Source organism: Meleagris gallopavo, chromosome 10 (assembly GCF_905368555.1).
Source record: "Meleagris gallopavo chromosome 10, MGAL_WU_HG_1.1, whole genome shotgun sequence".
Lineage (NCBI taxonomy): Eukaryota > Metazoa > Chordata > Aves > Galliformes > Phasianidae > Meleagris > Meleagris gallopavo.
Genome location: NC_139413.1, coordinates 8,070,021 through 8,082,966, shown reverse-complemented (window position 1 = coordinate 8,082,966; position 12,946 = coordinate 8,070,021). Strand labels below are relative to the sequence as shown.

General features: G+C 46.1%; 1 protein-coding gene across 2 annotated transcripts in view; it reads right to left on the bottom strand.

Moving 5' to 3' along the window:
* Positions 1-12,946, bottom strand: part of CRB1 (crumbs cell polarity complex component 1) — a 92,037-nt gene that overhangs the window by 49,124 nt on the left and 29,967 nt on the right. For both annotated transcript variants that reach the window (XM_085232098.1, XM_085232099.1), the window contains exons 3-5: positions 10,389-10,584; positions 9,120-9,259; positions 8,607-8,786 (exon numbers count right to left, since the gene is read on the bottom strand). In XM_085232098.1, coding sequence (XP_085088224.1) covers positions 8,607-8,786; positions 9,120-9,259; positions 10,389-10,584 — 516 coding nt within the window. The remainder of the gene's footprint in view (positions 1-8,606; positions 8,787-9,119; positions 9,260-10,388; positions 10,585-12,946) is intronic.

Here is a 12,946-nt window from a genome sequence, read left to right as displayed (position 1 = left end):
TGTAGAACATTCTACATTCTGTAAGCACACAGAGTGGGAGATACATGGCAGTTTCTGTTTGTAATAGGGAAATATTACTGTGTTTTCAGTAATAGAAAGGGTATGGCAAAAGGAATACTATGTTTGGTTCCAGGCTGCGTAAGATATTGCCTGTTACGCTCAGGCCAAGCAAGCAAGAAACAAAAAGGCTGGAGAGACTTAGGGAAAGATGGAACTGAGCGGGTTCATAAGCTCAGCCAAGAGGTGGCTAAATGGGATTGTAAGAGAATATAAATATCAGAGATGTACCAATTAAAAAGGCTAGGAAGAGTTTATTCTCAGTATTCAGAAAGAAAGTAAGTAGGCACAAATCCCCAGAAGGAAAATTCTCACTGAATATTTGGACTATTTTTAGCAGTCCTACAACAGAATGACCCAGTAGGAATGAGTGCCACAGAAATAATGAGTGCTTGAAAAGCATTATCCCTGCTGCCAAATAATACACAACTGTCTTTTTCTCTTTACCTACATATATATGTATATATATATTTTCTTTTTTTAAAGTAAGAGCACTTTCTGCAAGTATTCCTTAAATCTAAGGATGCTTTCTGCAGGACCTGGGAGCTTATGGCTGAAAATCCATCCGTCCCCTCCTCCTCCCCTTCGAGGAAGAAAGCTCTTCATGCTAAAAAGTGTTTATGTGCAACAATGTTTAACGCAGAGAGATGTGCCAGATTTCAAAATATCCACTGCTCCCAGGCTCTGTCAATCATGTCGAACTACATTATACAATTTAACATATCGGCGTAACCAGAGAAAATAGATCATAGTAATGAAGGGTCAACTGTGAAATTTTAAGGTATAAAATTGTATACATGTTCAGAAAATGACATTGGTAGATGCTATCTAGCACTTCATTTTCTATATTCCTAACTAACACACAAACCCTTGATATTTGTGCGTTCTTCCAGTGCTGAATAATGCAGCAATATTTTTGCATTTCCAATGCAACTTGCAACAAGGAGAGTTATTTCTGAGAGTCATTTTCATTCCTTATGAAAAAATATACATTACTTATATTAGGGTGAATCAGGTCTTGGGGCTAGTTCTGGAAATTTTTGCCATGAAGTGTTCCAGAGCTCATTTCTTAATGATCATAGTTCAGCTTTAACGTTTTGGGAGGTTCAGGTTGGATATTAGGAAAAATGTACTCTCTGAAAGAGTGGTTGGGCACTGGCGGGGCTGGTGGGTCACCATCCCTGGAGGTGTTCAAGAAAAGAGTGGATATGGCACTGAGGGATATAGAATAGTGTGTATGGTGGGGATGGGTTGACAGTGGATGATCTTTGTGGTCTTTCCATCCTTTACGATTCTATGATTATTCATTAATAAATCTTCACAGCGAGTAGAAATACTCTTCCACCAAAAGGTTCCTTCCTACAGCAGGAAGAATAGGAACAAGCTAAAGCTTTCAACAGAGCTTCATTTTATCTCATTAACAGGGGACCTCTGCACTGCTGGTGCCTATGGTAAGTTCACAGTGTGTATCTAGAACCTGAAACTATTTCAGTGTCAGCTTAGCATCAAATATAGTAGCTGGGTCTGATACTGATTCACAAATACATCCTTAATGCATTGTTTGAATGCTTATGATCATATTGGACTGTAGCCTTTTTTTTTTTTTTCCAATATTTCTAAAGTGCAGATAATACTTATGCAGTTCACAGAAATTGTATGAATGAATTTGCTTGTGTTCGGGAACTGTTCAGACCTTCAGTGAGGTGAAACCCAAGTTGCAGATTATTGAGGTAAATGAAGAAAGATGATCAAGTGATAGCAACACAAGGTACAGACTTACACAATCTGTTTTCTGCAAAGTCTTCCACTAAACCAGAATTTTTTAACCCGTGACAATCTCTGAGTAACCATCACAAAAACAGTTTCATTTAAACAGTTGCTCAGTCTGCTGCCATGCAGAGAGCCAAATTAAGTAATAAAATGAACTTTTGGGAAAAAAAAAAAAAGTACTTCCCAAAATATCTCTAGATGTAGGTCTATAATGAAAGGGCTGATGTGAGTAAACAAGTCAGTCTTAGCAGCTTTGGTGGTTTGTATGGCTGGAGCATGTGAACATTATGCTTGCTTGCCCTAAATGGTATTTCTTGCAGCACTAGCTGCAGATAGGAATATCCCATGAGCTCTGGATTGGAAACTGGTAGAAAAACGGCAAATTCATAACTTTCTCCAGTAATAACCAAACTTCCAGTATGCTGTGGATGTTTTGAGGTACGCGTACATCTTACAGCCAGTATGGTGCAGTGTGCAATCTGCAAGTGCAGCTTCAGCCTTCCTTCTGGGTGCTATCCAGCGAGATGCTCATCCATGCACACCACATATGCAATGAGTTGGAGCTGGAAGCTAAGCACATGAGAAGTGAATAGTGCATATTGTAAAGAGAACAGCTTGATGAATAGTGAATGAAGGTGTTGTGAGGATGCTGTGAATGCGCCGTGTCCTGGATTCTGCAACTGTTTACAAAGCTCTGCATCTTTCCCTGGAGTTGTGCACAGGACAGGGCTAAAGAATACATACTGTAATTCAAGAGAATATCCTGACCAGTTCCAAACTCCAAGAAAAAAGGGGTGATGGCAGAACTCGGTGACAAAAGTAGAGGACAGGGGAAACTCAAATGATCAATTTTGATGAAAATGAGAACAGCTACTTACCAGGATGCTGTAGATTGAAGAAAGGTTAAAAAGTATTAGAGGACAAGATCATTAAAGCCTGTCCAAATGTTCTTTCAAGATCAGAGACTTAGGAGAGATTGAAAAAGTACTTTAAAGTGCTAATTGTCTTTTTCTCTGTTGGGTTTTCACAGGCAGCAAGTGCCTGCCAGACCCTGAGGGCATCCTGTGTTGATACAGCATTGCTACACTGGTCCTGTAGTGCTGGGGCTGCAGAGGTTGATGGGGAGCAGAGAGGAGAAATCCCCCCTTCTTATGGTTCTGAGCACAGGAGTGTAGAAAGGAGTTCACAGTCCAGAACAGAGATAGGGCAGAACTGCAGAGTTAGGTCTAGGTAAACAGGAACTTCTTTCCCATGCTCAGAAAATGGGAGTATATTTCCCCATTTTGCTGCGCAGCTGACCAATGCCAGCAAGCCCCCTAAAGGTCTCACTTTTTAGAGATCCTTTTACAGCAACCTAACAGTATAGTTAGAATGAATGAATTGTGTCTGGGTGGAAAATATGTATGTTTGCACTCCCTTTACAGCCTCTCTACAATTCCAGAATGGTAAGTAGCTGGTGCATACATCAAATCCTGTAAATAAAAAATCCTCATTCTTTATTTCATGTGTTGTATTTGGAATTTTTCCTTAAACCAGCTACCTCTGAATGAGTGCTTGATGGTAGCAACATTTGCCCTCTCAAACCTTTGTTTGTACAGGAATAATCACTAACTAGCTGTAACTCCTGGCCTGCTGATATTAAACTGGGCCTAAGCTCCACTGAGACACTGAGATGGCTCTGGGCATCTTCCTGACTTGTACTGGAGATAAAATCATGAATCCAGTGCACAGAACCCACGTGCTGACCGTGACTTTCTCACTCTGGAAGAGATGGGTGCTGCTGTGACCCACCCAACCACAGCTGTCTGCACAGCCATTGATCAGCACTTCCAGCTGACTTTCTGCTTTGGCAAGCCCTCTGCCAAGCCATTTGGGACACATCAGAAAAGTGGCACCTCGGTCTCTGGGACCGTTTCTTTGTTTGACAAACCATAAAGCAAAGCTGATGTGACCAAGCACACTGCCCACAGCATAGGTAGGAATCTGACCTAACCTGCTGTAGTGCCAGCAGATTGGGGTAACTGCTTTTATCCATTTTTGGCCTGCAAAAGACTGGGAGAAGGTGCAGCCCACAGCTTTCTTTCCTGATCAGTGGAAAAGCCCTAACAGAGACAAAGAACTTCTGCAGTAATCAGGAAGGACGTCTCCTTTGCCCTAGGACCTTGAAGAATTTTGCATTAGGAGGGATCCTAACGATTATTTTCACAAAGGAGGATTGGGAAGGGAGAAGAAAAAGCCTTCCAGCTCAAGCCAGCCCAGCTTCTCTCTTCTTTTGTCTCCTTGCAGTGAAAAAAGAGTCTCATTTTTTCTTTGTATTTTCTTTTTTCTCCTGATCCTTTCCTTGGACATAGAAAAAAAAAGCTGGTGAATGCCCCTTAAATAGTCTTGTCTTCTGTCTTCAGAATAAAGAGAAAATAACCTTTTAAACTGTGATGATGGCCCATGAAACGCAGTTAATTAACCTGCTGTGATGGAGGAAGGCTTGACTGCTGTGGTGTGAACAGCTGAAGGATAGATGAGGAAACAGAGAAAAACATTGGAGTTTGGGGACAAGATGAGAACACAGCTATTTATCTGCTTGATTTCCTTTTTGGAAGACTCACATCATTTATGTTTTGTGTAATTCTGTCACACATAGAAAGGAGGCTAGAGAAGTATGTCTGGCTGAGACACAGGCAGCCCTATTACCTGCTGAGTGCCCTGCCAGCAGCAGCATCTGAAGATGTGCAGGAAAATGGAGGCCCAATGCTCTGTGTATGCCTGTGCTTCTTACACCCTGGCTGTGCAGAGAGTCTGAATGAACCATTTTTAAGACTAGTCCCATGTGTCCAGGTCGAGGTTTTCTTTAGTTAGCTGAGTGTTCAGTACTCTGGCTGCACTGCACTGGCTGGCTATTTATCTGTCTCATCTTCTGGTTCCAGGAGACAGTTTCTTTCCCCCATGTCTATGCCAGAAATTCAACACGCATACGACTCCAGTCTGATCATATCATTCTCTCTTGCAGCAGTCCAACATGCTGGGAAAAGGGCCAAGGAGATTTAAAAGGGAAAAATAGAAAACACGACAAATAAAAAGGCCAAAAAAACCCACTTAGGATCTCACGGTGCCAAAGTGAGCAGCAGTGCTGCTGGCACAGCTGGCCCACAGTGGATAACAACACACCAGAAGTGATCAGAACCTCGTCAGCCAGCACTTTTCTGCATGTCAGCAGGCAGTAGGCACTCTGCCTACAGACTGTTTGGTGGCTTTGCTCCTTCACACTGCTACTTCAGCTACATGAACAGCCCCATCCCTGCTGGTGGCACGTCCCCTGGCAGCCCACAGCCACATAGGCAGCTCTATCCCTGCTGGTGGCACGTCCCCTGGCAGCCCATGCTACTCCCTCTCCCTCCTCGAGTTCCAGTCAGTGCTGGAATGTGACATTTGACAGAGCCTGCAGGTTCAAGACTCCTTAATTCTGACACGGTGTTAAGTTTATTACAACCTGGTGAAACGCATCACTACCAAATTCATAGCTCTGCTCTCCTCCTTTCCCACATGTTTTCATGAGGAAAGTGAGAAGCTGGACCTTTCAAATAACACTCTGTTTTTAAAAAGTGTGATGCCAGAGCAATACAATATATGCACAATATGGAAGGATGAAGTTCCAGGATAACTGCTGCCTGTAGCCAGCAGTAACAAATCAAAAGACTTTTAAATGAAAGCCCAGTCTATTAAAAGTGCTTCTGTGCCAGGGGGCCAGCAGACCAAGGTAATATCAAAAATGTTGGGCTTACTATTGCAGAGTACTGAGACCTCTTGAAATCCGAGCGTCCCCAGACCCTCTGACTTAGAAGGGAGCTGGAGAACTTTAACCCTTTGTAGAACCTGCTCACAAATTTTCTGTCTTTGATGTGGGACAAGGTAAATATCTAAAGGGCTCCAAAAATCACAGGCTGGGAAAAATTCACCACACCAGGATTTTTAGAATCAAATTGCATGAATAAGTCTGGTTGCAAATGAGTTATTTGAGTTACCAAATGGGGCAGATTTGATCCTCTCAGGACTTCTAGTCCTGAACTGATTATTTTTCAGTTCAGCTGAATAATCAGCATCTGCAACAAGAAATAGCAGACGGTATTTCTTCCCCTCTCCCAGCTGGGTGGGGCAATACTTTATCTCTGACATAGGCTCCATTATCTCCTGCCCTTGGGCCTGAAGACTGTAGCCCAGTTCTTCAACTGACTTACAGCAATGTGCCATCTCATTCAATAAGAAACGATGCCATTTTATACTTGTTACAAAAATCGACAAACGTCCCCAGATGTGATGACACTTTTTCACTGATTTCAATGGCTTTTGGATATGGCCCTCATGATTCAGACCCCGTGGATTATTATTTCTTCACAATACTTGGAACAGCATACTATGCTTAAAATCTTCTGTTAATGCTTTACTGAGGAAAGAAGCGTATTAAAATATTGAATGCCATATATTAAAGAAAATCTTTGTCTGTTTCAGAGGGAACCTGAGGTTTTACACCTAAAACATATATGGATATTCAGATGTGGAGGCCAGAAGAACTGGCCCTCAGCTGCAGAAATGCAAGGCTTTGGGATCAGTGAGATGTGCTGACACCCAGATGAAAGAATCTGACTTTTTGTCTTGCAGAAGGGCAGTTGGCTTAGTTCAGATACATGAGATAAGCACCCATAAACCCAGTGATCCTGATCAGGGATTCATCTGCTACCCAGAATCATACTACTGCAGTCAACTCCAGTCCTTTGTATTCCTTAACTCCCATTAGAATGTGCTTAATTTATCATGAATTTGGCTATAATTGGAGAAAGTGGACTTTTGAGCATCAGAATGAATGTTTCCATTCCATCTTACAGGCTCTCTGCTTAGAAATAGAAGAGTTAAATTGGAAGAAACATACAAAGACTCACTAGTCCACCTACGTGACCACTTCATGGAAACCCACAAGTTCAAGCCACAGCTTCAGCAGCCAGGTCATGTCCAGCTATTAGAGCACAGCCCAGGGTGCCAAGCACGCTCACCACCTACTAGAGCAATGCTGCTGTTTTCTCTACAGATATCTGTAGAGAAGTGCCTCATACTCCACACAGGTCAGGAAGAAAATAGTTTAAAATTTAACCCATACAGACGCATGCAGGCAGTGAGTGAGCTGACCACTAGCACATTACCCTTGTCCTGACATCAGTTTGCAGCCAGGTGATGAAAGGCATTTCACCAGCAGCTTTTAGAGCCACTCCTATTAAAGGCTGCTCCTGACCTGAGCTGTCTAAGCACACCGTTTGCTAAGAATAATTATTTTAGGGTTGTTGTTTTGTGTTTGTTTGTTTCTTTTTCCTAATTAAGTGTACATTGAGTATCTAACAGGGATGTCAATAACTGAACTTACACAAAGTCTTCAGGTGAAATCACTTGCACAAAGCATCAGCAGGAGTGTCAGAGTCCTCAAGACTTGGAGCAATGCTCCAAAGAGCTTTGCAGTTTGATTTAGAAGGCTAGCTATTGACAAAATGGATTTAAGACTAATAGATTTAATAGATTCTGACACTTGTTTGTCTTTCAGACTTGATCAGAGTCTGCCTGCACGTGGGTCCATTGACTCCTGGGGAGCAAGGGAGTCCCCAGCACGACTGAAAGCAGTGGAACCCTAACCAGACCAGAACGATGCAGGTGAGGGCAATAGATGGGACCGTGAGGATAAAGGACTAAGCCTAACGAAGGGCCCACCTCCCCAGCTGTCTCACAGAGCACGGAAGATGTTAAAGAGCAGGAGAGGGAGCAAAAGAAGCCCGGTAGCTGGACATCGCTGGAAGGAAGCGGGGAGAACGAAGCAGCGTCGAAAGGGGAGCGCGGAGAAGTAAGGCTGTAACCGGCACGGCTGGGAGCACCGCGCTGCGCTGCAGAACAGCGGTGCAACAGCAGCGCGCAGTGACGGGACGGGGAAGGACAGCTGGGGGGGAGCGGAACCGAGCCAACTGCTCCGCTGCCGATCCGGAGAGAAAGCCGCGGGGATTTCCGACTGCGAGTTGTGTTCTGCGTGTGCTGCTGTGTCTGTGTTCTGCGTGTGCTGCTGTGTCTGCTGAGCTGCAGCGATCAGTGATGTGAGCCAGCAGGACGCAGAAGGGTTGGGAACTGTGCAGGCAATGAATGAGGAAGAGAAGCCTGGTTCCATGAGTTTCGCTACGGATGTTTTCTGCTTAGAGTAAGGGCACGGAGAGGCAGAAGCAGACTTTGGGCCCAGAGTTGCACAACTCAAAGCCAGCGTGTTAGTGGCTGTGCTGAACAGTTAAGCTGTGTTAGACACAGACCTCAGCAACTTGTCATTTGTAGGATTGTGTCTCTCTTCTTAGGAGCATGGCTGTACGCACCATTTATTTTTAATATCAGCTGTAGCATATCACCACACAACAGGCTGCATTTATAAGAAACTGGGCGTTATGCTCCCAGGGAGAAGTGTTCCTTGCAGTTCCAGTGCATCTCTGTAGGGCGTTGGAAGGAGTGCAGGGATGAGAACACTGGGTCCGGGGCACTGCCACTCGGTAAATGTTCTCTGGTTATTGCTTGTTTCTTTGTTTTTTCACGCGTACAACACAGCAACCGTGCACACTGAGTTTCAAACTCGTGTCGCTAACGGAAGTTTGTGCTTTAACCCAAACGTGGTTACCACCAGCAGTCTCAAAGCCCCACGGAACGGCCGCCAGAGGGACCCCCGCGCCGCCCGGACACGCGTCCCCCGCCCCGGCTCCCCGTCTCGCAGCGCTCACCGCGGACGCCCGGCGGGCAGACGCACACGTAGCCCTCGGCGCGGTCGTGGCGGAAGGGCGGCGGCAGCTCGGGCTCGTGGCCGTAGCGGGCGGCCCAGGAGCGCTCCAGGCAGCGGCCCGCGGCGCACGGCGCGCTGCTGCACTCGCTGATGTCGGTCTCGCAGTGAGAGCCGGTGTAGCCTGCAAAGGCGAGCAGAGAAGGAAAAGCACCATCGACCCATCCCCCCCATGTCGCTAATCACGTCCCTCAGTGCCACTTCTTCTCACTTCTTGAACGCCTCCAGGGACAATGACCCCACCACCTCACCGGGCAGCCTGTTCCAATGCACCACAGCTCTAGGCAGGGCGACCACTTCCCCCAGGCTCACGGTGAGGAATGGAACCCAGTGGGCACTGAGCTCATGGACCACTTCTATGGTCACGTGGCTTCATGCTTTCACTGTATCGGCAAAAAAAGGTGAACTTTTCTAACTGAGTGGGATAAGAGGTGTAACAGGAGAACCTGGGGCTTACCTGGCCAGCAGTGACAGGTGACTCCATCAGCACTGTCCTCACATGTGGCGTTGTTGTAGCACGGCTGTGACCAGCACGGAGGTACATGGGTCTCACAGTGCAGGCCCATGAAACCGGTGCCAGTGCAGTTGCAGCTGTACCTGTACACAGGAAAAGGTAGTCACTGCAGGAGCCCAGCCTCTGTTCCCAAACATGCCCAGAGCTCGTGTGCTTTTCTTAGGTTTCAATACAGAAATGTCAATTACTTGTGTAGTTCCAATAGTAACGATAATGTTAGCTTCTTTTTGGTAGCAATGCCACTGCTATGGGTTTAGACCTGAACAAACTGAGTAATATATACAAATACTAGAAATTGTGTATCTGAAGTCATGGGGAATCTTCCTGAGCAACAGGTAAGAGTACAATTCTTTGGTAATTTCTGTGTTTAGTACCTAAATCTCAGACTTGCAGTAAATACATGAAGGGAGCTGCGTGCTGGATTTGATGGAGTGCCTGGGAACTGCTGGCCCTGGGTCTGGCGGTCAAGTACAAACTTTTCAGTGTCCTTTTTAAGTGTAAGTAAGCAGAAATGTATGGCGGGGCAGTGTGTCACTTGTGTGTGGACTGTGCTTAAATTTAGAGGTGGCATTTGGATCTAAGATATAAAACGTAATGACGAGGATGTGAATCAGAAAAGTAATTTTAATATTGATACATTTTTAGACTTTGAAAATCATATGCTGATCCCAATGAACAAAGGCAAGCCAGAGCTCCGGCTGCCTGGGCTGTGCTGAACTTCTGCGCAGAGCTGGTCGCATTGGGTGAAGCAGCTTCCTTGCCCTGAATTCTCTTCATTTACTACACTTTTGTGAATGGGCTGCAGGTAGTTTTGCATCAGGAGCTGTTGCTCTATATGCCTGTTAAGTGTCAGACGGGTTCCTAATGGAGCCTATTGCTATGGCTACTCTGATCAGTTTGCCTCTTCTCCAGTGTTTCTGCCTATCTGCTGTTGGCAGATTCTGTTTTGTCCTGGTTTCAGTTGGGAGATAATTGATTTTTTTCTTCGTAATGCCTGGTACAATGCTGCGTTGTGGCTGCAGGAGAGCAGCACTGTTGGTAACACACAGATGCCTTAGCTGTCGCTGAGCAGTGCCGCACAGAGCCAAGGGCATTTTAACTTCTTGCCGCCTTGCCGGCGAGGGGAGGAGACAGTGAGCAAAGGGCTGCGCGGTCACCTCCCCTGACCCACCCCGCTCCCCTCCCCCGCTCTCCGCGCGTCCCTAGGCGCACCCCCCGGGCAGGTCGGCGCAGCGCGCTCCGTGCAAGCAGGGGCTGCTGGCGCACTCGTCCACGTCCGTCTGGCAGAGGGCGCCGCGGAAACCGGGCGGGCAGGAGCAGGAGAAGGCGGCCGGCGCGTCGCGGCAGGTGGCGCCGTTCTGGCACGGCAGCGACTGGCACTCGTCCACATCCAGCTCGCAGTTGGCGCCTGCGGGGAGAGGGCGTTAGGCGCAGGGTTAGCGCGAGGCTCACGGGCTGTTTTGTTGTTTTGGTGTGTGGTGGGTTGGTCATTTCTCCCAAGCAACGGCAGGTTTCAAGTGGAAGTGTCACAGTGTGCGGCGTTTGTTTGGTTGGTTGTTTTTTGTTTTTTTTTTTGCAAGGCTTGAGGGAATTCACCAAAACCCGACATTAGCTTGGAAAGCAAATGGTATCCTGGGCTCCATCAGAAGAGGGGTGGCCAGCAGGGACAGGGAGGTGATTGTCCACCTCTACTCTGCTCTTGTGAGGCCCCATCTGGAGTACTGTGGAGTACTCCAGGTCTGGAGCCCCCAGTACAAGAAAGACAGAGAACTGTTGGAGAGGGTCCAGAGGAGAGACACAAAGATGATCAGAGGACTGGAGCACCTCCCCTACGAAGACAGGCTGAGGGAGCTGGGCTTGTTCAGCCTGGAGAAAAGAAGGCTGCGGGGTGACCTCATTGCAGCTTTTTAGTACTTAAAGGGAGCCTACGAACAGGAAGGGAGTCAACTTTTTGAAAGGGTAGATAATAACAGGACAAGGGGAAATGGTTTTAAGTTGAGGGAGAGAAGATTTAGGTTGGATGTCAGGGGGAAGTTCTTTACTATGAGAGTGGTGAGGTGCTGGAACAGGCTGCCCAGAGAGGTTGCAGGTGCCCCGTCCCTGGAGGTGATCAAGGCCAGGTTGGATGGGCCATGGGAGCCTGGTCTAATATTAAATGGGGAGGTTGGTGGCCCTGCATGTGGCAGGGGGGTTGGAGATTCGTGATCCTTGAGGTCCCTTCCAACCCTGGCCATTCTGTGATTCTGTGATAATTCACAAGAGCAGGCCTTTTAATGTTAGCTCGAACACTGAAACAAGTTAAACAAATTTTTGCTCATTCAAACCGTGCTACTATCGTATTTATGTAACACAAGTGATTAGCAACTTAATATCATCAAAGCTGCACCAGTGGCTGAACCCAAGATCACTGACTGGTCAGCTGTGCTTTGCTGCTTAGTGTGTGTCTGCTCCTCATAATAAGGTGCAAACAGCCCAGCCTTGGGAGCTGAGAAGGCTGCGGTCCTGGAGCTGCTCTGTGGAGATAACCGATGAGACCACAGCAGTGCTAATGGCAGTTCACAGCTCTTGATGACTGTTGGCAGGTTACCTGCTCGCTCCTTTTCCTTATCTCTACTATAGTCCAGGAGACTGAAAAAAAAATGGACAATTAATGTCCTGCATTTCCCACTTCGGTCATTCCAGCATTCTGTATGTTTATCTACTTATTTCATGCTTTGAGTAATAAGCACTGATTTTTCTTTTTTTCTTTTTTTCTTTTTTTTTTTTTAATTTAATAACTTCCACCTGCCAAGTCAGCTTATTTTAGCAGCCATATCAGCCTCAAAATTCACTGGCACATTGTAGTGAAGAAGCTGTTTTTAGGCTGACCTCCCTGTTTGTCCTTTGGCAGCCAAAGGAGTAGCAATACTGCGAACAGTTCTCGAGGGCATTTCCTGATTGGGAGGGAATCTTCAGCAGGGAAGAAACTGCAGGGACTTTGGGCCCTTTCTGGGGGCTTAGGACTTCATCCCTCTCTCAGGTGGGACAGGCTTTCAAAAGATGCAATGAATACAGGTTGTTTATTGGGATTATCTTAGTAGTTCATCTTTAGTTCTTTCCTGATGCTGCTTTTCCTGTTCTGTTCTGAAATTAGTATGTTTAACTAGGAACTCCTTGTTTCTTCTGAAAACACTGATATTGCTGTTATTTAGCACTGTTTCTTGATCTCTGGTTTATTTTGTCCCTCTGAATGTAGCATGCTCGCCTAAAAGAATAAAAATCCATAGAATGGATAAATATCTGAAAATATCTGAAAATATCAAGACAAGCTGGGAAGGTGCTAGCTCATAACTATTTTCACTGCATTTAAACTTAACTCTCATCAAAATACGTGCACTTTTTTTCATCTTCCTGGTAGTTACAAAGCACAATTACCATAATTTTATGGAATGTATTCTTAAAACTTCTTGAGGCCTCACATAAAGCATGAGATAGGTAATACTCCCAGTCTGTACCCCCGGCCTCTGCCTCGGGGATTTGGCTGCCAGTGGGAGCACCGCAATGATCCTGTATGGATTTATGGTAATGTGCATCGCATCCAGACGTAGCGAGCGATCCCTCTGCAGTCATTGCCCTGTGAATCCACTGTAATTGTAAGCAATGTGTTTGCAGAAGTGTGTCTAGTGACCGTAAATCTGCCAGAGCATGTTAACAGCTCACAGCAAGCACTGCAAGCCATGTGATAAAACAAGCCCCGCTCAGTGGAGCCTCGGCCCGGCCGGCTTTCAGGC